The sequence below is a fragment of the Podarcis filfolensis genome (genome assembly GCF_964270895.1).
Source record: "Podarcis filfolensis genome assembly, chromosome: 1".
NCBI lineage: Eukaryota > Metazoa > Chordata > Lepidosauria > Squamata > Lacertidae > Podarcis > Podarcis filfolensis.
Genome location: NC_139604.1, coordinates 112,097,183 through 112,122,929, shown reverse-complemented (window position 1 = coordinate 112,122,929; position 25,747 = coordinate 112,097,183). Strand labels below are relative to the sequence as shown.

Sequence of the window (25,747 nt, the reverse complement as noted above, 5' to 3'; positions counted from 1 at the left end):
CTGGCCAAAAAAGTCTAAACGGCCTACTGAAGACATCAGAGAAGGGCCCATACTAAGAACTCCCTGCGAATTTGGAAGGTTCATATTAAAAAGCAAACCAAATGAATTTCATCTTTATGCATAAATTATAGCAGTTCTGTAAGCTGAGGGAACGCCAGACCAGTGAGATCAACTGTGCTATAGTGGCAGTACTTCCACACATTAATTCAAGTGGATTGGCCAGTTTATATATAGATCTCTAGTATAAACCAACTAGGAAATGTGGACTTTGGGGGAGTAAGTGGACAGCTTTGTTCAGGGCAAAGCTTCTTATAAATCCTTTGCCTTTATTTGCTTCTCACAGTAACTCTTGGTTTTTAGATTGAGCTGTCTAATGCTAATGTATTCTGCCAGGAGTGTTTGTGCTTTGGTGGGGCCAGTTTGATCCTAGCCTCCCTAATGAAATCGCCAGTGTCTCTTTTCTAAAGTAATTACACCTGAGGCTCTGTGCTGCGCGACACAGGGAGCATGGTGCTGTCATTTGGTCCTTGCGTGGCGCAGTAATCACTGCATGGACACATTGCTGATTTCATTGCTGGAAAGCAATTTGTGAAATGAAGGAAATGCAGAAAAAAAGGAACAATAGTAACTGAAAAATCAGAGCGTTGACTGACAGCTGTTGGCTCCCAGTATGAGTTTGTGTGGATCACCTGGGCAAAACAGAAAAACCCGTGAAAAAAATTATATTTCAGACTTAGGAATGTAAAAGCGAAAGAGCAAATTTCAGGGACGCAGTTCATTATGTTTAAACTATTTCTATATTGCCTTCCATGTAAACACCAAAAGGTGGTGTACAAAAAGGCATTAATATTTATATGCAGAATAAATGAAGTAACAGTCAACTTTATGCCAAAACGGGCACATCAGGCTCTTATGAACAACTGGTATCCATGTCTAGCAAGGGCTGGAGAGAATAAATAAATAGCAGTTGTCAGAATGCCAGTCAGTGTCTGCTTTAATTCAGAGGAGAGGTGATCTGAAAGAGAAGGTACCGCTACCAAAAGGGCTGCCTTGCATTCATAAGAGGTTGGGTAGAGAAAGACCATAGCTTAACAGCGGATGGCATAGTGAAGTTTGCGCTGTGTAAACTGACTGGTGGAGCCAATCTGGCATTCCTGATGGCGCATTTGCACTTTGCAAACCTCCTCTCCATCTCAGTGTATTGCAGTGACTCAGCCGGATGGAGGTCAGGTGGGCAAAGCAGCCCCACCACCATCTGCTGCTGGCACAGCCTTTGAACATACTCTACAAATTTGAGTGTGATCAGCATTAGAGCCTGTTACACATTTACTAAATGTTTGGAAGTTATAATCAACAGCACATTTACTATAACAGGATTGCTTGCTAGTTTGCTAGAATTTGGGTAGGGCAATTGGTGGCAGGGAGAGAAAGACTTTCACATTTTTTTTTCACATTTCTTACACGAAAAGTAGGACCCCTGCCCCTATTATTTCCACAAATATTTTGCCTCACTTAAAAGTAGCATCTTACAGGTAAGGTAAAGGTAAAGGACCCGTGGACGGTTAAGTCCAGTCAAAGGCAACTATGGGGTTGCGACGCTCATCTCGCTTTCAGGCCGAGGGAGCAGGTGTTTCTTCACAGAAGCTTTCCGGGTCATGTGGCCAGTATGACTAAACCGCTTCTGGCGCAACGGAACACTGTGATGGAAGCCAGAGCGCACAGAAACACCCTTTACCATCCTGCCGCAGCAGTACCTATTTATCTACTTGCACTGGTGGGCTTTTGAACTGCTAGGTTGGCAGGAGCTGGGACAGAGCAACGAGAGCTCACTGCATTGCAGGGATTTGAACCGCTGACCTTCCAATCGACAAGTCCAAGAGGCTCAGTGGTTTAGACCACAGCGCCACCCGCACTTACATCTTACATCTTACAGTTGGGATACTCGCTCACCAAAGCAGGATAGGGTTTTTTAAGAGGCTAGATTTTTCTCACAAGCTATTTTGGATATAAGAATTATTGAATTATAAGTAAGTAAGTGAATCAAAATAGGATGAATTAATTCCCCATTCAGATACTTAAATAACCTAGTATTCTACATACTGTGAAATGGACAATATCAAACTAATCTTGTGCAGTTTAATCATCCATGCCTTTGTAAATTTCCTGGAAGACCATGGTAATATATTTTTCTGGGGCTGCCTTTTAGGACTCCTCATAAATTTGCGTAATAATAGAATGTAAAATTCTGCCGTCTTAACACCTGTGGATCTCATATTGTACTAGTGATCAAGAATCAACACTGGCTTCTTGTTATTTTCTGATGATAGCAATTGCAGCCATGGGCTTTAACTTGTCAAGCCCCAAATGCCTTGGATGAAATATATTTCTCCACCCTGCCTAAGATAACCAAGAGGACTGCATCTTTGTATTCATGTAGAGTCTGTCCCTCAGTTATGGAAGTTCCACAAGTCCAAGCTCCTTGCAGAAGTAATATAAAAATTTTAACATGTCATTTTTGGGTAGATCATTCCTGTGAGGTGCTGTCACTCTCTTAGTTGTGTTTCTGTTCGGTTTTATCCTGTCTGTGCTTTTCTTGGTTACTGTTGGCTATTTGGAATCTTCTGAATTGAAAGCAATTTACATATCACCACACATCATACAGACTCATGCTTTCGTTATTTCGTTTTATTGAATGTGTTTTTATACTGCCCTCCAATTAACTTTTTCCAGGTTAGTTTACAGTAGGCCATAAAACACAATAAACAAGAGCAATTGGGAAAACAGTAAGTTATATCACTACAAGTATGTACTAAAAACAACCACAAAAGAAATAAAAAGACACACACCACAGTTTAACAGAGTTATGATGTCCAGTGAAATTAGCTGGCAAAATTATGCAGGATTGAGATGGGTCATGACCTATTCCTTCCCCCCTCCTCACCAATGGCAGTAACTCAGGCAATTAATTGGCCACCAGGGAATATCACTTTGTGCGATGAATATGCCACCTGACAGCCATTGACCAAGCCTTCTGCAGGCCCGTAGTGCTGTTTACACTCCATTCACTCTTTTAAAGATGTTCTTACAGAGTGTGGCTAGGAGCTAATTTATTTTTCATGAAGACAATGATTCCAGAGAACAAGATAGGAACTTAAATCATGTCTGTTGCAATGCAGTCTCCCAAAAGCGGGGAAAAGTGGTGATCTACCAAATAATTCAAAAGGGTAGAATGGATTTTGGAAACCATTCATTTGAGCTCTCGGTCTGTTGCCTGTTTTTGGCAGGGGTCGTGCATGAAGAGAGCTTGTCTTTTTCATCTTCCACGTATGCTCCAGAGCAGGCTTCCTCATCCTCGGCCCTCCAGATGTTTTTGGCCTACAACTCCCATGATCCCTAGCTAGCAGGACAAGTGGTCAAGGATTATGGGAATTGTAGTCTCAAAACATCTGGAGGGCCAAGGTTGAGGAAGCCTGCTCCAGAGCAAGGGTTACCAAAGTGTCACCAGTGAATGCGCATGCACTTAAAGAGATCTCCCCTGGTACCCACAGGGTCCCTTCCCCCTGCCTTTCCTCCTGGTTTGCAAATGCAGCCATGCACCCAAAAAGGTTGTCAACCCTTCCCCCAGCATGTTCTGGACTTGGGCGGGGTGGAATCCATAAAAAGGGACCAAAGTTTAATGAATGGAGTGCAAATTTCAAAGGTACTTTTCATGTTTTGTTCTGGTTGGTTCTTTGATTCCTCCCCTCTGCCCCCGAGGAAGAACTATTGGGCCTAAGGTCATTGAGGGAATGGAAGTTTGTGCAGGTAGACGGGAATTGTGGACCCATGCCTAGAGTCATAGTTCAGTGGTAGGGTACATGCTTTGCCTATGTCCCCACTGTGGAAGGATGTATGGATCCAGAATTGGCCTCCACAGTCACTTATGGACTCAACTGTTAAAACTGTGTTTATGGAGGGCAATCTTACTTGGCTATGAGTGATCGCCAAAGAAGAAGATGAAGAAGACATGCTTTTCACACATAAGGTTCAATTCCTAGCATCTCTGGGTAGGGCTGGAAAGGACTCCTTTCTGAAATTGTTGAGAACATGTGCTAGTCAGTGTAGAAAATGCTGCGCTAAATGTATCACTGATCTTATTCTGTACATGTTTTCAGTCTCAGTGTCTAGGACTATAGCTTTATTAAAAAGCTTCTTGATTATCGTAATTCTGCAGCCCCTTTCCATCTTCTCTTAGACCTTCAAGCTGGTGACCTGCTCTGTGTTTGACAGAGTATTTATGGATTAGCCAGGAGTCTATTAGCAAGAAAAATGGACAATTTGGGGTCTCATTTAGACTTACAAATCAGTCACTGTCTGTAATCATAGCCAATTAGGCTCCTTTTGTCATCTTCCTCCATTTAAGTTTCCTCCTAACATTTCTCCCACACAAAATCAGAGAAAGTTCAAAGAAAGTATCTTGCAATCCTGTACACACTTCCTTGGGAGTAAGGGTGCTTCTAAATGGGGGTTTAATATTGTAAATGGGTCACTGGGATACCAGAAAAGGGGTGGTCTTCTTGGAGTGGGGATATGAGCTGGCATTTTGATGATAACAATGTTGTGTGGACACAACAAAAAAACTTGCATGCATGATACTGATTCAACAATAAACATCCATACAGGGCCGTCTTACCCATAGGTGCTAGGGGTGCGGGGCTACTGGGCGCCGGGCTCTCAGGGGCTCCAGGCCAAGAGTCCAGGGCCTGAGAGTTGAGTCAGGGAAGAGTTGAGTTGGTCAGAGTGCCATGGCGGACTCTTCTGCTGCCGGCAGCTCTGTGCCACAAGTTTGGGGGCAATCGAGCCAGCGAGATGCTGAGGCGGCCAGTCGGCTCCACCCTCCGCACCTGGGATTGGGCAACCTGGCGGGGGGGAGGGGGTGCCGGGCGGATCTTTGCACCCCGGTGCCGCATATGCTTAAGACAGCCCTGCATCCATATGAAATCACCTAAGTCACATTTATCTCAGTGGAACTTTTTGCTGTATAGGAGTTAGTTCTCCTTAAAGATAAAGAACACAACCCTCTATTGTCCTGTGGAAATTTTTTTGAAGAGAAATGTGTTAGGGTTCTCTTTTATTCTTTCATTCTTCAAGAACCAACTTTCTGGTGTAGTATCAGTTTGAGACTTGCCTCCCTTCCTGCATGTGTTAATATGTTTTCGCTTAAAAAGATTTGTATACCTCCTCCTTCTAATAAAACCTCTAAGTGGCTTACAAGAAACATTTAATTATCAGCAAAACCCAGTTGATTTTTCTGGTGTAGCACCCCCCCCCCCTTTTTATGTACCACTAGGTTTGTAGCTATTCAGATGCCTTTGTGAGCTTGTTTCTTACATCATGTTTTCTTCACAGAGCCATTTGCTCAGTGAGTAATACACACAAAGTCTGTTTCAGAAGAATAATTAAAAACAACAACAACCCCACAGTACTTTTGTAGAAAAGATCAAAGCAGACAACAGATGGGAGCCTCAGGCTGGAAACCCTTCAAATCACTATGTCTATCGCTCGGGACTCCCCCCAGGCCACCCCCCGGTATTCAGGGTAGGATTCTTCTCAGGAGCCCCATATGTGGAAGCCCTGTACAAGGACTTCTACATGTACAATGGGGCTGCTCTCCGCCTGCACACTTTCTGAACCCCCCAATTGACTCTGGTTGGAATGTGACTTTGAACTGTGATAATGACTCTTGCTTGGGAGATGGAAAGATGGGGGTAGGGTTGCAGAAACCTCTGATGCCTGGAATGTAGCCTTTCATGCAAAAGCAAAGGCCACATCCATGGCTCCACGTGGGACGCGGTGGCACTGTGGGTTAAACCACAGAGCCTAGGACTTGCCGATCAGAAGGTTGGCGGTTTGAATCCCCACGATGGGGTGAGCTCCCATTGCTCGGTCCCTGCTCCTGCCAACCTAGCAGTTTTAAAGGACGTCAAAGTGCAAGTAGATAAATAGGTACCACTCCGGCGGGAAGGTAAATGGCGTTTCCGTGTGCTGCTCTGGTTTGCCAGAAGCGGCTTAGTCATACTGGCCACATGACCCGGAAGCTGTACGCCGGCTCCCTCGGCCAATAAAGCGAGATGAGCGCTGCAACCGCAGAGTCGGCCACGACTGGACCTAAGGGCCAGGGGTCCCTTTACCTTTACCTTTTATGGCTCCACGCACTGTTGTCTTTGGCTCCACCCACCCCTGGAAGGTTGTGCATGAGAAAATGCAGCCCGTGGGCTGAAAAAGGTTCCCTGTTCAACAAGCGCACACTGGTCCATTTAGTTGTAAAGCTTTCCCCCCCTCTGCGTTCTTATTTGAGGAAGACAGAAACCATCCCCATACTTTAATGGAGTCCGTCCTTAGACACTGAACTAAAGCCGCCCTAAATTCACGAAGTGAAAAACGCTGTCACATCGCAAGCAGAGTGCCAAAGCAGCCTTTGTCTGGGGTGCGCTGCTGTCAGGCAACTCGTTCCTGGAGGTGCACTGCACACCTTTGGCCGAGCAAATGCGTTAGGCTGGGCGAACCACAGATGTGGTTCTCGTACTTTGGGTCATGCCACGTACGGTGCTGCCTCTGGAATGGAGAAGGCGACGCATCCTCTGGCACAAGTAACACCAGTTGAGGTGACAGCGTGCCGTGGCCTGCCTGTCACGTCGAGGTGTCAATTAAGCTGATTTATGCTCTTCTGGGTAAATAAACAGAATGCTCTCTGCACTCTGAGATTCTGCTATGTAGCAAACAAATTTTTCCCTGACACCACTGGGAACCTAGTAGATAGACATCCTAGTCCCCTTCCTCTATATTTTAGCTATGCTGTTAACATTTCCCATCTTCTCTTTTCCCTGTTTAAGTATCTAGATTTTAGGGTAATTAAACATTCAAAGATAATTAAATAACCAGAGGTAATTAAATCATTTGAGGCTTTGGATACTTTTGACCAGCACAAACCATGCTGCATACAGAGATCTCCCCCCCCTCCCCCTGGCTCTCCACATTGTTTCAGCACCAGAGTTGTACAGTGGTACCTCGGGTTACAGATGCTTCAGGTTACAGACGCTTCAGGTTACAGACTCCGCTAACCCAGAAATAGTACCTCGGGTTACGAACTTTGCTTCAGGATGAGAACAGAAATCGCACGGCGGCAGTGCGGTGGCAGCGGGAGGCCCCATTAGCTAAAGTGGTGTCTCAGGTTAAGAACAGTTTCAGGTTAAGAACAGACCTCCAGAATGAATTAAGTTCTTAACCCGAGCTACCACTGTACTTGGTTAGAATGGAGGGGAGATCCTCCTTTGTCTCTATGCCAAGGCTTTGGAAGCCCCTACCAAGGGAGGCTCACCTTGCCTCTTTTCTCTGATGGTCTTTCAACACGGGGCAGAGACATTTCTTTGCTGAGCTGCTCATCTTAATCTTCCTGAAGCTTGCCCTGAGACACGAACGATATACTGCCTCTTTCTTTCTTTTGCTGTTGCTTTCTTTTTGCTGTTTATTGTTTGTTGGGTTTTGTGGGTTGCTTAAGCTCCAAGGCAACATGGGCATTAATTTCACTTCTGCTTTTAATAAATAAATAATGGGGTTAGCAGGGTCAGGTCGGTGTCCCTCATTTGCATCCCACGCCACTTGCAGGAAGCCATCGTTCCCTCAGCCTCAGGGCCAAACCTAAGAGGCTGTGAAACCTTAGAGACAGGTGAAAAAGGCTTTCCCATGTAAACAATCCTATGCCAATCGCTCCCACCCAAATGCACTAGCCGTGGGGAAATAGCCATTTCTTTTGTGAGCCAGAGAATCATAGTTTCTTAATGCCAACGTGATACCTTCCAGATGTTGTGGATTACAACTTCCATTTGACGTAGCTAGCATGGTTTTCATGCACCATCACAATTCAGATATATATTTTTTTGGAAAAAAAACCACAAGTCTGAAGATTTTGTGAATTTGCTCATGTAATATTACTATTTCGTATGAATGAAGATGGATGTATGCCCTATGCAACATTACCAAAGAGGAATGGTTGCTAATGGCTACCTTAAATAAGCAGGACTTAAAATATGAGAGTAGCACCCCCAAAGAGCAGGATGAAGCCCCCTTCATACATCCACCTGTTCTACTAGACCAGCCATCTAGTTAGACATAGCAACTGCCTTTGGTAACTCTATCCCTACGCCGCTTGTGTGACTGAGAGCTCTTGAATAAACGAATTTAATAGATTTCGACAACTGGTACCAATGCCATGGTCTCTGTGCTTTCCCTCTCTGATCCCAGGTTGCATTCATGACATGGTCAATGGTCAGGGATGATGGGAGTTGTATTCCACAATATTTGGAGGGTTGCCACATTGGCTACCACTGCTATATGCAACTAGGAAGATGAACCCAATAAATGCATTTAAACATGGCAGGATACACATTGAATGCTTAGGCAGGTAAGCACTTTACCTGTGGTCTTCAGCATGTCTGGTTCAACCCTCTCTTCCCCATCTGCAGTAGTAATGCTGGCTTGTTTTAATGGGCTGTTGAGCTGATGTGCATCAAGTGTTTGGAATGCTGTACAAATGTTTTGTGGTGATTTAAATGGTTTGTGGTGATGGTGGTGATTAGATATGAATGAGATGAAGGCATTACTGTGCTTTCTGAGTATGTCCGTTCAGATCTCTATGCTGCACATTTCCTCAGTGAGCTTTGGATAACAGGTAAGAGGGGCATAGCTCAGTGGCAGTACACATGCACTGCGTCGAGAACGTCCTGAGTGATGGGAAATACCTTTGCTGAAGAGCCACTGTCAGTTAAAGCAGAGGTAGAATGGACAATAGGTCTGACCCGATAGAAGCAGTTTCCTAGTTCCTAAGCTTCCATTGAAGTCCAGTTCCAGCTGTGCTATATTTCACAATTAAGTATTCTGCGGGTTAATTTTACTGTTGATATTTTTTTTCAGAGGCTCATTAATGCTACCAGTGCTGGAGTCAATCCTGTCGGAGATCCCGTTAACAGCAGCAGTCACTGGGACCTCGGAAGTGCCTTTTTCTTTGCTGGAACTGTCATTACAACTATAGGTATGCATTTATATAGTATTTAAGGTGGAGGCAGAGATGGAAAAGAGTGGGGGTTTTGTAGTGTTGTTCATGTAGGCAAAGGGATGCAGGTGGCGCTGTGGGTTAAACCACAGTGCCTAGGACTTGCCGATCAGAAGGTCGGCGGTTCGAATCCCTGTGACGGGGTGAGCTCCCGTTGCTCGGTCCCTGCTCCTGCCAACCTAACAGTTCGAAAGCACGTCAAAGTGCAAGTAGATAAATAGGTACCGCTCCGGCGGGAAGGTGAACAGCATTTCCGTGTGCTGCTCTGGTTTGCCAGAAGCGGCGTAGTGGTGCTGGCCACATGACCCGGAAGCTGCACGCCAGCTCCCTCGGCCAATAAAGCGAGATGAGTGCCGCAACCCCGGAGTCGGTCACGACTGGACCTAATGGTCAGGGGTCCCTTTACCTTTTACCTAAGAAGAAAAGAGCCTTGAGAGACCATGTTTCCTAGTGGTTCAACATCCTTTATAATGAGGTGAGCATGGGGGAACATAGTTTGGATGCCCTCCACCATGAGTCCCCTTCCAAACCTGCAATCCTTTATCTGTGAGGGTAGAATGTATAAGGGGAAGCTCACAGAACCAGTTCCTTTGTCAAGGCAATGGCTTTGGCTGGCTACTTACCTTAAGTGCCTTGATTTAGCCTATCCGAAGAAGCTGCCCTGTGCCATAGAAACAAATGGGTGGGCCTTCCCTCACTTTGCTGCTACACAGAACAAGAGTGGTTTTTTGTTTTGCTTTTTTGTTTTTGGTGTGTGTGTGCAGATATATGTCTTGCTCTCTGCTGGATTTCAGGGCTTCCCTGGAAACCAAATGGGGAAGCAAGATCCATTGGGGTGTTGATGCTACAAGTTTTTATCATGTAGGCAAACAATCCTGATCAGTTTCTGCATGGAAAATAGGGGCAGGCAGCACAGCCTTACCACAAGCTGTCTTTCTGTCTTGATTCTGCTCACAGACCACACACACACAAACAGAGATCAACAATCCAGTGCCCCTGGACACCATGGCACACACAAAGGTCTTTATTGGTGCCCCCTAGGCAGGCACCCCGATACTTAGGTTTCTTTCTTTTTTTAAAGCAGCAGTCTGGTCCTCCTAGAAAGAAAGTTATGGAGCAAAATTTGGAGGTAGCTTTCTAAGCAATTTATGTGACGTGAGCTTGCTGGCTACTCTTGGCTGTCAGTATTTTAGCTAATGAGTGAAGGCAAAGCTGTGATTGATAAGTGAGTTGTTTGGACACATGGCAAAGGTCCTTTAGGACCTTGGGGTCCTAAAGAGCTGCTCTTCCTCCCTCCGGTCTTATTATTGCAATTTGTAGGTATATTCACACATCTGTAGGTATATGTTTATTGAATTGTAGGTAGCTGCAGAGATTTAAAACCAGAGTGCCAAATGCAGGTTCTTGGCTCTTGGAAGGATGAGCAGAGTGGATTTCTCCAGGGGCTGAAACTTCAACCTGCATTCTGAACTTAACAATGACATCAACACAAGAGTGAGAGAGAACAAACAGAAAATAATAGCATAGATCGTAATCCAAACTCTTGTCATCTTACAATTGTGCTAGTGATGTTAACGCAGATGGCGCTCTCTGTTTTGGCTCTGGGTTATGAGGTGGTCTTTAACGGGGGTAAAATAAAAATGTAATATTGAAATGATAAGAGATAAAGTTCATAGGAAGCTCAGCTTCTGGATCAATATGCAAATGTACTGCAGCATTATATGTGAGGATAGGGTCCACCTATTAACTGGGCGAAGAGCTGCATGGCTGATCTTGCTGTGTATAGTCATGCAACATTCCCAACAAGGGGAAGCCTATGCAAGTAGATCTCTATGCATACAGACCTTCTGAGGAGCTGGGATGCTACATGATCAGGTTTCTACTCTGATAAGGACATAAGAGGAGCCCTGATGGATCAGGCCCTGTTCTAGTCATATTATTTCTCCTAGCTGCTGATATTCTGCTAGAGTCCACCCCTCCACCCCTTGTTAGGGCTGCTTTCTCTTTCGTGTTTTACTCACATGGGTGATCCAGTTCAATCCAATCAGAGAGAATCTAGGGAATTTGATGTTGTTGTGATGGTTACTGACATCACTGAGGGCAGCACCTGTTCAGAGTTAGGGCTGTGCTTCCTGGATAGAACACTTCTGAAGACATCAAAGCAATCATTGACTCATTTTGCCCCACAGTGCCTCTCTGCTACTACTACGCCATGATGTAGTATCCTTTCAGATGTAGTGTTGAAGGGAAATGCTAGTGCTAATCCATTTAAGAAGTGTGTGTGTGAGAGAGAGAGAGGAGAGAGTGATGGAGGGACAGAGGGATCCTACAGTCTTTTGCAGGGTGCATGACAGATCTAATCTAAAAAGCTTATCCTTTGTTTTGCTTGTTTCTGGGTCTGAATAATTCATTCTTGGTCTGATCTCTGTACATAGCTGCATGTTTCCAATGTGAAAGTGCATTTTTATTGCCAGGCTGCAAACCGCTGAAATGAAATGGATTTTAATGGAGTAGGCAGTAAAATGGTCTGAACTTTGGTGCTGTAACTATACTTTTTATTTCTGCCTCTTGTTTCAATGAAAAGGGGTGAGTTGAGGAAGCCCAGCACAACAGATAATGAAGCAATGAAGTCTGTCTAAGTGGCAGTACATTGATACATTGATATCAATGAACGTCTGTTGGATTAGATTGTATGCATCTATGGATATATATATGAGAGAATGGGAAACCCATTTGGCTAACTGACACCCACCTTTCATCGTATATGATGTCACATGTGGGGCAGGTGAAGAGATCTGACACATCCAAAAGGGGGTTTACAGGCACAGCCAGTCAGCTGATCGGCAGCACCAGTAAAGCCTTTGCAAGCCCCAACAGTCAGCTGAGTGCCAAGTCTTGTGAAGCCCCTTGCAAAGTGCTATGTGATATGGTGCTTTGCAAAACCCAACAGTCAACTGATTTTCAGAGCTCAGGAAGCCCTTGGCAAAAGCACTCTGAAAGAGAGGCCTTGTGAAGCCCCTTGCATAGCACTATCAAGTCAATGTTGTTCCAAATCCTTATTGCAAGAAATTAAAATGTCTGGATGAATAAATTTGTCTCAATTGCAGTGTAGTCACCAGGTGAACCTCTTTATAGGCAAGGCATTCCATACCTGAAGAACCACTGCTATGAAAGCTCCTTTTTGTTGTTGTTAAATGTACCTCTGTTAATGAAAGCACTGGAGAGGGCCCTGGGCTTTTAAAAAGCAAATTGCAAATATTGGAAGCTATTTGCATTGGGAAGTAGTTCCAATTCACTGCAGACAGTGTGTGTGTGTGTGTGGTGATCCTGATGAGGGCTGGATCTAAACACATCAAAAAAGTGATTCAGTTAAATGTGTTGTAAACTTCATACAGGGAAATCCCATTGGCAAAAAACGGGACTCCACAGCGCCATCTGGTGTCGCAGTATTATAACGCATATAAAGCGCTTTATCTTTACGAATGTAGTTGAGTCCAAGGACTGCAGTGGGATGCAAATGGCAAATGATTAAAGTCCCCTCCCCACATTCCAGGTTCCTGATGCAGATCAGAATGCCCATACCTTCAGTTTACTTAAAACTTGCCCACCATTTGTGTAGTATTGATTGTGTAAATCGCATCACATCTTCCTTGGCCTTCGTTGTAAACAAGAGTTTGGAAATTAAATACACCCTTGTGCAAATTAATTGAGACAAAGCATGTTTTGTGTCTTACTCGTAATCCTGTACTCAAACACGAATAGTCAGTTGATCATTATGGTGTCGGAAGCCTGCAGTCAATAGAAGGAATGATGTGCTCACCACAATATATTGAAGTTCTACGAAAGAGTGTTATTCCAAAGCTGGAAAAGAGGTATCCTGACTGTACTGCGATATTGCAGTAGGACCTAGCCCCCTGTCACACATCAAAAGTGGTGAAGAAATTCATGACAGAGCAGCAAATACAGGTACTTGATTGGCCAGGGAATTCTCTGGACATAAATCGCATTGAGAATTTGTGGGCTACACGCAAAAGTCGCCTCCGTGCTGTAGACTGTACGACTATGGAGAAGCTCATTCAGGCACTGATTCAAGTGTGGTACAGGGATCCGAAAAACAACAGTGACTGTTCGAAACTAGTAGACTCCATGCCAAACCGTGTTCAAATGCTGCTTAAAGATAGCGGAGGACATATCCGTTACTAATGTATGTATATATGACTTTTGTACATGTATATGTGAGTTTTGTACTACTAAATTCATTGTTTCAATTAATTTGCACACGGGTGTACTTAATCCAAGAAAAATCTCCACGAGTTATCTGTGAGACAATAGGCAAGTTTAAAACCTGCAGTTGTTTCTATCATGGCAGGACTGATGTTGCTTTAATCTAAAAGTTAGGGGACACATCTTGAAAATCAAAGTCCTTGGAGAATGCATGAAAATAAGTGCTTTAAAAAAGGTGTGTGTGTGTGTAAGAATGTCAGATAATCTCTTGAAGATTCATATAAACTGGGAAATGTGGGGAGAGGGGTATGTGTAAGAACTGGACATTTCACTAGGTATAATATGAGATAAAGACCGGACGTAATTCAGAACTCCAGCCTGAAAATGTGATTACTCTGTTGAGTCACACTCCCATCAGGAGTCAATTTGCAAAGGCCGTATGCAGTAGCATGACAAAGCATGGCTTTCCTTTGGCTTTCCTTTAGCAAAAGTCTTGTATCCTGCCGTGCTGACAAAAACGTGTTTCAGATTAATCAAATGATAGGTTTCATTAGGAACTCAGTTCCATGAAGAAATGGTGGAAATGGCGGGGTCTGCAGGTTTTCAGGGCAATTAACTCCCGAGCTGCTGTGAATCCCATTTAAATGGAGGACCAGGCAGTGGCCTGCTATCCCAAAGTACTTCTTATAGAGATGAGCACAATGTATAGATGGGTTCACACAATCTCGCTCCTGTGGCTAGATCCTGGCAATAGCTCCCTCTGATTGCACCAGTTCCTGGTGGGCATTATCAATCAGAACTGTATTTTGGCTTCGTTGAGGAAATGTTTGTCCTGTGTGTTTTGTGTGATGTCTGAATAGACATTGCAGTTCACATTTCAGATTAGATCTGCTGGCTGGGAGGTCTCCAGGCTCTTGCCTGAAATGGATCCCCCATTCATTGGCACATAGATGCTATCCTCTCATGTTTCCTCAGTTGGGGTGGCTGTGCTTGAACCAGCAGAAAGGGACATTGTCTCTTAGAACTGAGCTCCCCCACCCACCCCAATCAGGCAGATTTCCAAGTACCCCAGTGAATCTGCCAGTGCCAGTGAATGAGGACCGTGATTCAATTGAGAGACTGGAGTTCCTTCAGCCAGCAATTGGGGAAGGACCACAGTTCAGTGGTAGAGCATGCAGTAAGTCCAATGTTCAATCCCAGGCATCTTTACATAGCGCTGGGAAAGGAAGTGGCTTGTCCAGTAGAAAGGAACTGCTGTGCTGGTTTCCTGGCAGGTCGGTAGCTGTTGCTTACAGGAAGGGAGAGGGTAGGGAAGTCAGGAGGTTGGCACAGTGCATCTACATCTGCAGGAATACTGGATTGCACCCCGCTGGTGCATTTGCGCTACCTACCAGGAAGCTACCACACTGGCTCAACTCCAGCTGGCAAGCTGCTTCTAGCTGGGATTGTATCCTCTATGAAGCCCAAGAGAGCCATTGCCAGTCAGTGTAGATGGCACTGAGCTAGGTGGACCAGTGATCTAACTCAATATGTAAAGGTAATAGGGACGCGGGTGGTCCTGTGGTCTAAACCACTGAGCCTCTTGGGCTTGCTGATCAGAAGGTCAGTGGTTTGAATCCACACGATGGGGTGAGCTCCTGGTGCTCTTTCCCAGCTCCTGCCAACCTAGAAGTCTGAAAGCACACCAGTGCAAGTAGATAAATAGGTACCGCTGCGGCAGGAAGGTAAGCAGCATTTGCATGCGTTCTGGCTTCCATCATGGTGTCCTGTTGCAGCAGAGTGGCTTAGTTATGCTGGCCACATGACCTGGAAAAATGTCTGTGGACGAACACCGGCTCCCTTGGCCTGAAAGCGAGATGAACGCCGCAACCCCATAGTCACCTTTGACTGGACTTAACCGTTCAGGGGTCCTTTACCTTCTTTTACCTTCTAACTCAATAGAAGGTAGATTCCTCTGTTCCTAATTCCTGGCCACTTTGATTTCCCCCCGCTGTGAATATATTTGATTGCTTTAAAAAATCTTCATCTTTTGTTGTTTGCTTCCCTGGTTGCCTTCAGGGAAAAGGGCTGGATTAAATCTAATAAATAAGTACCTGTGAATAAGCACCTCATGTTTGGAACAGGACTCTTGCTTTTGGGTATTGTGTAGCTCCTTTTGGTGGGCACAAACCTAATGTAACCTCAGATGAGATCAGAGAGGTTTGCAAGTCAGGGTCAACATACCCAATACCTTCAGTATGTCCAAGGCCTGCGAATGAACCATGCTGCTTCTCCCATTCATTTAACCAGAGATTTCTTTACATGTGGGTTAAGTAAAGGGATGTTTCAGCATGTTGACAGTTCAAACAATCACAAAATGCTGCACTACCACACACTTCAGTGTCATTCAGGTGAGGATAATGCACTTTGAGCAAAGTGCTAATAGCTTCTAAAAGGGCTTCGGCGGATGTGCAGTTCAGTGAGGAAGAGAAAGGAACAACGGTAAGGTTCCTTTTATTTGCGTCAACGGTCCGCTTCTATCTCTGTGCAGAAATCAGTTGGGAGCCCTTCATATTCATTTCCATTACTCTTATTTAAAAAGAATTTGCTACAATTTCTTCTTACCCAGGGAATGGTTAAAGGTTCAGTTGGTAATGGCTGCAAAATTATTTCTGGGTTGCTTTTATTATATTATTATTATTAAAAAGAGTACAACTAAAAATGGGACCTGACAAACTTGTGTTTGAAAATGTGTATTGTAGGCAGGCAATAAGAGAATTGGGACTAGCTGCGGCTCCCTGTTGAGTACACTTGGTGATGAGTGGGGTTTTTTTGTGCAATGTGTGAAAAGGTAGTCAGATAATCAGTAATCGGGTATCACTTCACTTTTATTTTATGGAAAGACAGCATTGTGTCATCCTGCTACTCCACAGTTGGAGGCAGTAATACTTCTGAATTCCAGATGCTGGAAACCACACAAGGGGAAAGTGCTCTTTTGCTCGAATCCTGCTTGTGGGTCTTCCACAGGCACCTGGGTGGAATCTACACACATATAAAAACCGTTCTGAAAAGCATTTTTAAAAATACATCAAATTTTCCATAAGGCTCACCATTGCCATCTAGTGTCACATTGTATATTGCACTTAAGACACACCTAAAACCAGGCAAAGGCAAACTCGGCCCTCCAGATGTTTTGGAACTACAACTCCCATCATCCCTAGCTAACAGGACCAGTGGTCTGGGATGATGGGAATTGTAGTCTCAAAACACCTGGAGGGCTGAGTTTGCCTATGCCTGCCTAAAACGTTTCATTTGCAGCTGTATAACTGAGTCCCTGGTTAGCCACTGTCAGAACAGGATGCTGGATTCGATGGGCCATTGGCGTGATCCATCAGGCTCTTCTTGTGATGTTCCAGTGGCATTATTCCTTTTGAGGAGTTGCTAACATAAGCTGGCATTTATTGAAGTAGAATCCATTGTAATTATTTAACATGACTAAGCTAGATCCAATAATTTCAATTTCTGCTGCGAGTAAAACTTTGTTGAATACCACCCAGACATCTTTAAAATACCCTGGAACAATCTCCACATGATCATCAACATCAGATGCCAGTATCTGACTGCCAAGAACTCTTATCCGTATCTCAGTTTTACTTTGTCAGTGAGGATTCAACCACCACTCCTTTTGTTTTCGTTCAGTATTTTGATATGTGGTACACGTTGAATAGGTTAGAAAAAGCTTCTCAATAAAGTTAACAATGGAAACAAAAGAAATAGAGTGCTAACAAGTTTGTTTTGTTTATGGGATTCACATCAAGTTGAACACTTGTGCAGATGTACATAATGCTGGAAGTTCAGCCCCACAGGGTGTATAAATTAAGGCAAGGTGTATGCAGTGCTCTCCACACCCCATTTTTATTCTCTTTCTGGCAACACAAAGCAAGTGAGATACTAAAAACTCCAAGTAAATCATTGCATGTGCAGAATAATTTTTGTGAACACAAGAGAGGTTCTTCCGCCTTTGCAGCTCTTGTGCCACCCACAAATGTGCTCCAGAGGCTTGGAGGAATTCCTAGAGCAGATTTGGCGGTGCATGGTTCGAAGAGAGGGAGGGGAGGTTCTGTTGCATTTGAGGAACTCGTTCCACATGTGCAGTGTAACTGGTTATAACCTCATGAGGAAATGTGGGGCAATGGAAATGGGAAAGTCCTCTTTCTTTGTATACCTTCATTGTTATGTAGCATCTCCCTTTTTCATTTCCTCAATGACTCTTCAGATACTGATCTGAGAGATGATGGTGATTCTCTCTCTCTCTCTCTCTCTCTCTCTCTCTCTCTCTCTCTCTCTCTCTCTCAACAGGGTATGGAAACATTGCCCCAAGCACAGAAGGTGGAAAAATTTTCTGTATTTTGTATGCCATCTTTGGGATTCCACTCTTTGGCTTTCTGCTAGCCGGCATTGGTGACCAGCTTGGAACCATCTTTGGAAAGAGCATCGCACGAGTGGAAAAGGTTTTTCGAGTAAGATTGAAATGGTTTGTCTCTTTTTAGTCTTGAACCCTAATGACAGGTCATACACATGGCTAGAAGATTTTGGGTGGTAAGACACAGTGAGAATTAGGTATAAAAAGCACTTCTTGCGTCATAAATATGCCTTGAAATTTTGGGGAAATGGGTATTTTATACCTCTCCAAATTCATTCATCTTCATAATCACTGATATATATATCAGGAGATGAATGAATTTGGAGTGCTTGTAGACTAGAAGAGAAAATAGATACAGTGGTCATATCAGAACTGGTGGCCCTGTGAAAATATCTGGTTAGAAAACCTATATTGAAAAATCCCTGGATATAAAACTTGTATAAAATAGATCCCTGGGTATAAAACCTGTAGAAAGATCCAATACTGGTGTTATATTAATTTAATTTTATTTATTTAGCAAATCTGATATACTGCTTGGTTGTTAAAAAAAGAAGCCCAACTTACACGGAAAAAAAAACCTCATGAAAGCAAACAAGTACATGCTTTAAAGAGTGACTTACATAACATACATAATGAGCTACCCTTGCATTGACCTGGTTTGCACATAATGCTAAGCCATGGTTTATTCAAATACAGTGTATTGAACTATGGCTTGTTTTATACTTCACACCCTGTCCAGTAACTTGTATGCTACCAAGAAACCAAGCTCTGAAGACATGGTTTGGTTTTGGCTTATAAGCCTTGGTTTGTTTTAACTATGGCTTGTTGTATATGTGCAAACTTGCACTCTTCTTTAATCATGGGTTGTGTGACTGTCCCACCCCAGATGCTCACCAGGCTACAAAGCTATGAGGCAAGAACAATTGTTAGAGAAACAAAACTTTGGAGAAACAAGCCACGGTTTGGTTGCCTGTAGAAAAATGCATGGTTTAGTTCTCATTAACTTGTGGTTTCTTAAACAAACCATAGCTTTGCATCATGTGCAAACTAGGCCATTGACTGTTAAAAATAACCATACACACAACAAAATGTGACTTCTAACAGCTCAGCCCCATAATGTCAACTTGGAAATAAACCCCAATGAGTTCAGTGGGACTTACTCCCAGTTAGGCATGTATAGGATTGTGGCCTTGATATATACAAAACAACATATGAAAAAATGTCTGGATGCAGCAAATGATTGTTTCTTAACAGTCACGTGAACAAAAAATAGAGAGACAACGCTTGCTTTAATCCTGAGTGGCACCTGGGATCTGGTGCAAGATTACTGCTATGCACCACATGACTCTCCAAGTGGTGAGAGACTTCAGGGTTCCTGTGCTTACCCAATTTTGGTTTCCTTGGAATGAAGGTCAATGGTGACTGTGGTGTCTTTAAGATATAGTTGTACCTTGGAAGTCAAACGGAATCCGTTCTGGAAGTTCGTTCAACTTCCAACATGTTTGGAAACCAAAGTGCGGCTTCTGATTGGCTGCAGGAATCCCAATAAGCCCCATTGGACATTCAGCTTCCAAAGAACATTCACAAACTGGAACACTCACTTCTGGGTTTGCAGCATTCGGGAGCCAAAATGTCTGAGCACCAAGGCGTTCGGGATCCAAGGTATGGCTGTATATGGTTTTATTGACACACATATACAACCTCAGCATTAAATGGAGGGACTTGTAGCATCAACACCCCAATGGATCTTGCTTCCCCATTTGGTTTCCAGGGAAGCCCTGAAATCCAGCAGAGAGCAAGACATATATCTGCACACACACACCAAAAACAAAAAAGCAAAACAAAAAAAACCACTCTTGTTCTGTGTAGCAGCAAAGTGAGGGAAGGCCCACCCATTTGTTTCTATGGCACAGGGCAGCTTCTTTGGATAGGCTAAATCAAGGCACTTAAGGTAAGTAGCCAGCCAAAGCCATTGCCTTGACAAAGGAACTGGTTCTGTGAGCTTCCCCTTATACATTCTACCCTCACAGATAAAGGATTGCAGGTTTGGAAGGGGACTTATGGTGGAGGGCATCCAAACTATGTTCCCCCATGCTCACCTCATTATAAAGGATGTTGAACCACTAGGAAACATGGTCTCTCAAGGCTCTTTTCTTCTTGGGTAAAAGGTAAAGGGACCCCTGACCATTAGGTCCAGTCGTGACCGACTCCGGGGTTGCGGCACTCATCTCGCTTTATTGGCCGAGGGAGCTGGCGTGCAGCTTCCGGGTCATGTGGCCAGCACCACTACGCCGCTTCTGGCAAACCAGAGCAGCACACGGAAACGCTGTTCACCTTCCCGCCGGAGCGGTACCTATTTATCTACTTGCACTTTGACATGCTTTTGAACTGCTAGGTGGGCAGGAGCAGGGACTGAGCAACGGGAGCTCACCCCGTCGTGGGGATTCGAACCGCCGACCTTCTGATCAGCAAGTCCTAGGCTCTGTGGATTAACCCACAGTGCCACCCGCATCCCCTTTCTTCTTAGGAGTGAGGAGTTAAAACTGCTTTTCTTTGAGTGATTTTTCTTATGCAACCCAAGTTGGACTTTTTGGGTTGAAAGAGTATCTGTGACAACAGGGTATCAGTGCCATGCTTTGCCAGGATCTACCCCTTCCACTTATCTCTGCTGGACTCCAAGGCAGTCTGCTTTTCAGTCTGCCAGGCTATCACTATAGATAATTTATAAATGCTTTTAAAACCTACAATACTTTGAGATCTGCGGATGAATACACTTCCTCTTTCCTCCTTTTGGCACAGTTCTCAGATCCCATGGGACTGTCTCCAGAACCATATGCAAATTAATATTAATCATATCCTCTATTAGGATATTTTTCTAAGTCTGCAGAAGGAATTTGCCTGCGGGTTGGGGTGGTTGGGAGGAAGTGACTCTCCAGATCAGGTACTGGGATGAACTGCAGCATCCCCTGATTTAAGCTAGAGGACCCATGAAAAGAGCAAAACTCTAGTTTCTGTGAAGTTAATCTTGACTGGGACTTGAAGAATCTTCCCTACTGAGCTCCAACTAAATCAACCGTGTTTCTGTAAAGCTCTAAGTATGTAGAAATTGCTTTTGTGCTAGCTGTAGCTTATAGTCTTCTCCTTTTGATGTTTCCTGTTTGACCCTAAGGGAAATCAGTGTACTAAAGGATTTTTTCTTCCTTTCTTTCATTCTGTTTTTCTAAATAAAAAATTATTTAGTTTTTCAGTTTAAAATTTTACAATCATTTATCCAACAACCAACATAAAAACAAGATTCCAAAGAATGTCCTCCCCTTTGTGCTTCCTTTTTTTAACTATTTCCTCCTGCACCTTTTATAATAATACAAATCTTTTTCATCTCCATTATATCCAAAATTCAACATGAAACTACAAGTGTTATTCCAATCCTACTAATGATTTTAGCTGTTTATAATGGTTTTTAAAGATAAATTACAAGTATGTATTTTCCCCATTCCTTATTAAAATTTTGATCTTCCTGATTTCTGATTCTTCCGGTCATTTTTGCCATTTTGACATAGTCCATCAACTTAATCTGCCATTCTTCTCTGGTAGGGACTTTGTCTTCTTTCCATCTTTGGGCCATTAACATTCAGGCAACCTTCCACTCATTCTAGTGGCCTGCACAAAGTCTCTCTCTCGCACTCAAACAACATAAAGCTGCATTCCTGCTTGCGTGTCCTCTAACTTGTTCCATCTCTATGCAGTGGAACTGACTTGGACACAAACCTTGCTCTAACTCTGCTGGCTGATGATGTGTGCGTGTGAGAAGGGTTGTTCTTTCTGTGCCGATGGGATGTGCTCCACAACTTGGAACTCTTCCCAACCAATTTCTTCTGTGAGCAATTCGGTTGTTCGCTGCAGCAACAGTACTTTTAGCAGTTCTCCTGGAGCATAACTGGGAAAAGGAGAAGGGTAATTTCTCCCACAGGAATAAAACTATAGTTCAGCTTTAGCTGAACTGAATTTGAAAGGACTAAATTTGGTAACACCACATTTTGCAAACACCTCGGATGTTCTAATTGCACACAGGCTTCAGAACTCCTGAGATAATAAGTTAACCTCTTCAAGGTGATGTCCAGAGGTATTCTGCTCTCATGCTGTGAACATTTGGGTATATGAAGTTTAAATTATGTTTGAGTCTCTCTCGTACCGTTTATACCAGGTATGGCCAAACTTGGCCCTCCAGCTGTTTTGGGACTACAACTCCCATCATCCCTAGCTAACAGGACCAGTGGTCAGGGATGATGCGAACTGTAGTCCCAAAACAGCTGGAGGGCCAAGTTTGGCCATGCCTGATTTATGGGAATGTTAATATGGAATGGAAAATCAAAGGGAGGTGTTTGTATTTTCAGATGAGAATTCTGGCCAACCTGGGCTTTGCATTCTTATTAGAAACTCAACTGAATCAAATACAGCTTTAAGCCTCAAGGCCTTTTGAGGGGTGGGATATAAACCATGGTTGCAGGTTAAAATCAAACTGAATCCAATTTCAAAAGTATTATGCTGTGGGTATAAATAGCCCTCAAAGCAGTGCTTTAATTTGACTGCCCTGTATGAATGTGTTAATTCCCTCTTAACTTCCTTAGTTTACCAAAATGATCAATTCAGATTTCAAAGGATGGAAACAAGTTGGAGGCCGAGAGGTAGTTCTGGTTATCAAATTTCAATTTGAGCTGATATTATTATTATTATTATTATTATTATTATTATTATTATTATTATTCTGCTGTTTACCCTAAGTTCCCAGAGCAGGTTACAATAATAAAAAATAAAACATTAAAATAATATAGAAACTTACAGTTACAAAAAATGTGCACAAACCTTTTGTACAAACAAACATGGACACCCTTAATTCCTTTCCTGTGAGCTACCTACTTAACCATGGTTTCCTGTTTCATCCAAACAGGAATGAATTGCGCTTCTTAAGCTGTGATATCCATGAACTGTTTGCTCATACATGGAGCCCCTTTGTTTGAACTACAGTGAAACTATATAATTAACCATGGTTTCCTCTTTTGTTAAAACCAGGAAAATTATGGTTGCCAGCTTCAGAATAAAAGAGATCACTGAACCAATTTCAAACTGTGGATTAATATCCTGGCTTTTTCCATGGCTGGTAACCATAGATCCAAGGGCCTTCTGGTGGTTCCCTCCCTGCGACAAGTGAGGTTACAGGGAACCAAGCAGAGGGTCTTCTCGGTAGTGGCGCCCATCCTGTGGAACGCCCTCCTAGCAGATGTCAAGGAAATAATGAACTATCTGACTTTTAGAAGACATCTGAAGGCAGCCCTGTTTAGAGAAGTTTTTAATGTTTTAAAGTTTGATCTTTTATTGTGCTTTTAATATTCTGTTGGGAGTAGCCCAGTGTGGCTGGGGAAACCCAGCCAGATTGGTGGGGTATAAATAAATTATTATTATTATTATTATTATTATTATTATTATTATTATTACTACTATAGCTTCATGTTTTTGATGAAAGAGGAAACTATGGTTAATGAGCTGCTTCATGGCTGAAGTGTAAAAGGGCTCTATGCCGGGGCAAAAGGCTCAGGCATATGACAGTGTAAGAAGCTGAACACTGTATGTGGATAGAGTTGTTATTTATTTTAGTCATTAGATTGCACTGGGTGGAGTCAGGAATTCCTGTGTCTTGTTCTGTTCCTGTGGGGAGCTGACGATTGAATATGTAAGCTTTGGAAGATGCTCCAAAAGTGCAGCTCACTAGACACAATTACTAGTAAAATACAACTTCATATACTATCATGATTAGTACCACTTGTGCATAGGAATTTCATGCTTATATGAGTGGTGAGACCCCCACATCATTTTGGCTGCATTCAGACAACATTCCATTCTGCTTTCCTGATGATTTCCTTACCTGATATTTTTTAGCAGTGTGAACTGCATTATACTGTGCAGGGTCCTCTAGAATATTAGCTATGGAGATGTTGCAAACTGTTGTGACCTCAACTCTTAAGAATCTGCTCTCGTTGCTTTTGAAAGGTAGGGTGCTGCTGTTTCAAAGGCACGTGGGTTTTGTTTTGCTTTTAAAGTCAGTGTGATATGGGGATTTAGCTGCATGGCTCCCCACTAAATGTGGTGTTTAAACACTCCACTTTAAATCTCACTGCAATGGTTTTATGAGTCCAAACCAATTATTCCCATCACATGGAGCTGGGAAACAAGCAAGTATTGAATGCGCGATTAAGAGTTTAATGCACTGCTTGCGTTATCTGGGCTGCTCTGTGTGAAAAGGACAGTTTGATATTGAGGCTACCTCTCAGATCAAGGGTAAAGATTTATTCACATTTTCCAAAAACCAGAGCTATATGCTAGCTAAATCACAGCCTAACTGGGCCAATGATCATTATCCCCTTTCCATTGCTTGCATTTTGCAAAAAATCACCATGGTGAGTAGAAACAAAAGAATGCTGAAAAACCAGCACTTTAAAAATGCCTAACATTAGTAAAGGGACGCGGGTGGCGCTGTGGGTTAAACCACAGAGCCTAGGACTTGCTGATCAGAAGGTCGGCAGTTAGAATCCCTGCGACGGGGTGAGCTCCCGTTGTTTGGTCCCTGCTCCTGCCAACCAAGCACATCAAAGTGCAAGTAGATAAATAGGTACCGCTCCGGCGGGAAGGTAAACGGCATTTCCGTGCGCTGCTCTGGTTTGCCAGAAGCGGCTTAGTCATGCTGGCCACATGATCTGGAAGCTGTACGCCGGCTCCCTTGGCCAATAAAGCGAGATGAGCGCCGCAACCCCAGAGTCGGTCACGACTGGACCTAATGGCCAGGGGTACCTTTACCTTTTTAACATTAGTAAAGGTGAAATGAAAAAAAGACTTCATTCATTTTTCCAGCATGGTTATTTCTAATCAAGATCAATGCACAATGTTAGTTTTCAGCCCCTTTTGCTTTCCCTTAAATGAACGGCCACCTGGAGATTAAAATGTATTCATGTTGGGTGCTGAATGATTTTTACCTGGGCTGGATCAACGCGTGTTGAATCATAAAAGTGATTCAGTGAAATGCATTGTAAAATTCATACAGGGAAGTCCCAGTGGTGAAAGACAGGACTCCACAGCGCTATCTGATGTCACTGTGTTATAACACATGTAAACATAGCTGTCAATTTTTCCCTTTTCTTGTGAGGAATCCTATTCGGAATAGAGAATTTCCCTTAAAAAAGGGAAACATTGACAGCTATGCATGTAAAGGGCTTTATTTTTTACGAAGGTAGCTAAGCCCTGAAGTAAATAAAAGGGTAGAAAACACAAGACAGATAGTCTTTGAGTTAAACACACTGTAGATTCTGGCGTATAAGGTTAAAAAGTCGGGGGTCGCCTTATACGCTGGGTATGGGTAGTGCGGAGCGGAGCCCGCCCCCCCGCTGCTGCAGTGGCGGCACGGAAGCAGCAGCAGTGGGCGGCGGGCTCAGCTCCACGCCGGGCAACTTTCTCCCAGCGCGGAGCTGCCCAGCATGTTAGGCGACTGGGCTTATAAGACAAATCCCCAAATTGCAGTTGCTAATTTGGGGGGTTGTCTAATATGCCCAGTCACCTAACATGCCGGAATCTACGGTAGTTCTTTTCAGTTAGACCCTTCTCTAAACATTGAACTACAGGAGACTGCCCACTATTAGCATGCATGTGTTTGTGCAGTAATTGAGAATGGTGTGGTTGTTTAGTTGAGTCTATGACTCACCTGCTGTTGTTCGTGCCAGCAACTAAAATGAAAAGCTGCAGTCCATTACCTCAGAAGATTTGTGCACCCCATACGGCGTTGGCATCTCTAGGAGAAAAACAAAAGGGGGCTGAGAGGTTGCTTTTGTAAAGAAGGCAAACCATCAATAATACATATTTGGATTTAGCAACTGCAGTCTTTTGGAAGCATGGTCGATTTTATGGGATTGCAGTTGCTTCATATTTTAGTGCTTATACTGCATTATGTGTTTCTTTGGATGAGCAGAAACCAGAGTTGGACGCAGCAG

The 25,747-nt window shown here is 43.5% G+C and overlaps 1 protein-coding gene across 2 annotated transcripts in view; it reads left to right on the top strand.

Annotated features, from left to right (window-relative positions):
* The window catches only part of KCNK10 (potassium two pore domain channel subfamily K member 10), a 75,781-nt gene that overhangs the window by 37,722 nt on the left and 12,312 nt on the right, over positions 1-25,747 (top strand). For both annotated transcript variants that reach the window (XM_083615371.1, XM_083615370.1), the window contains 2 exons: positions 8,950-9,067; positions 17,651-17,811. In XM_083615371.1, coding sequence (XP_083471497.1) covers positions 8,950-9,067; positions 17,651-17,811 — 279 coding nt within the window. The remainder of the gene's footprint in view (positions 1-8,949; positions 9,068-17,650; positions 17,812-25,747) is intronic.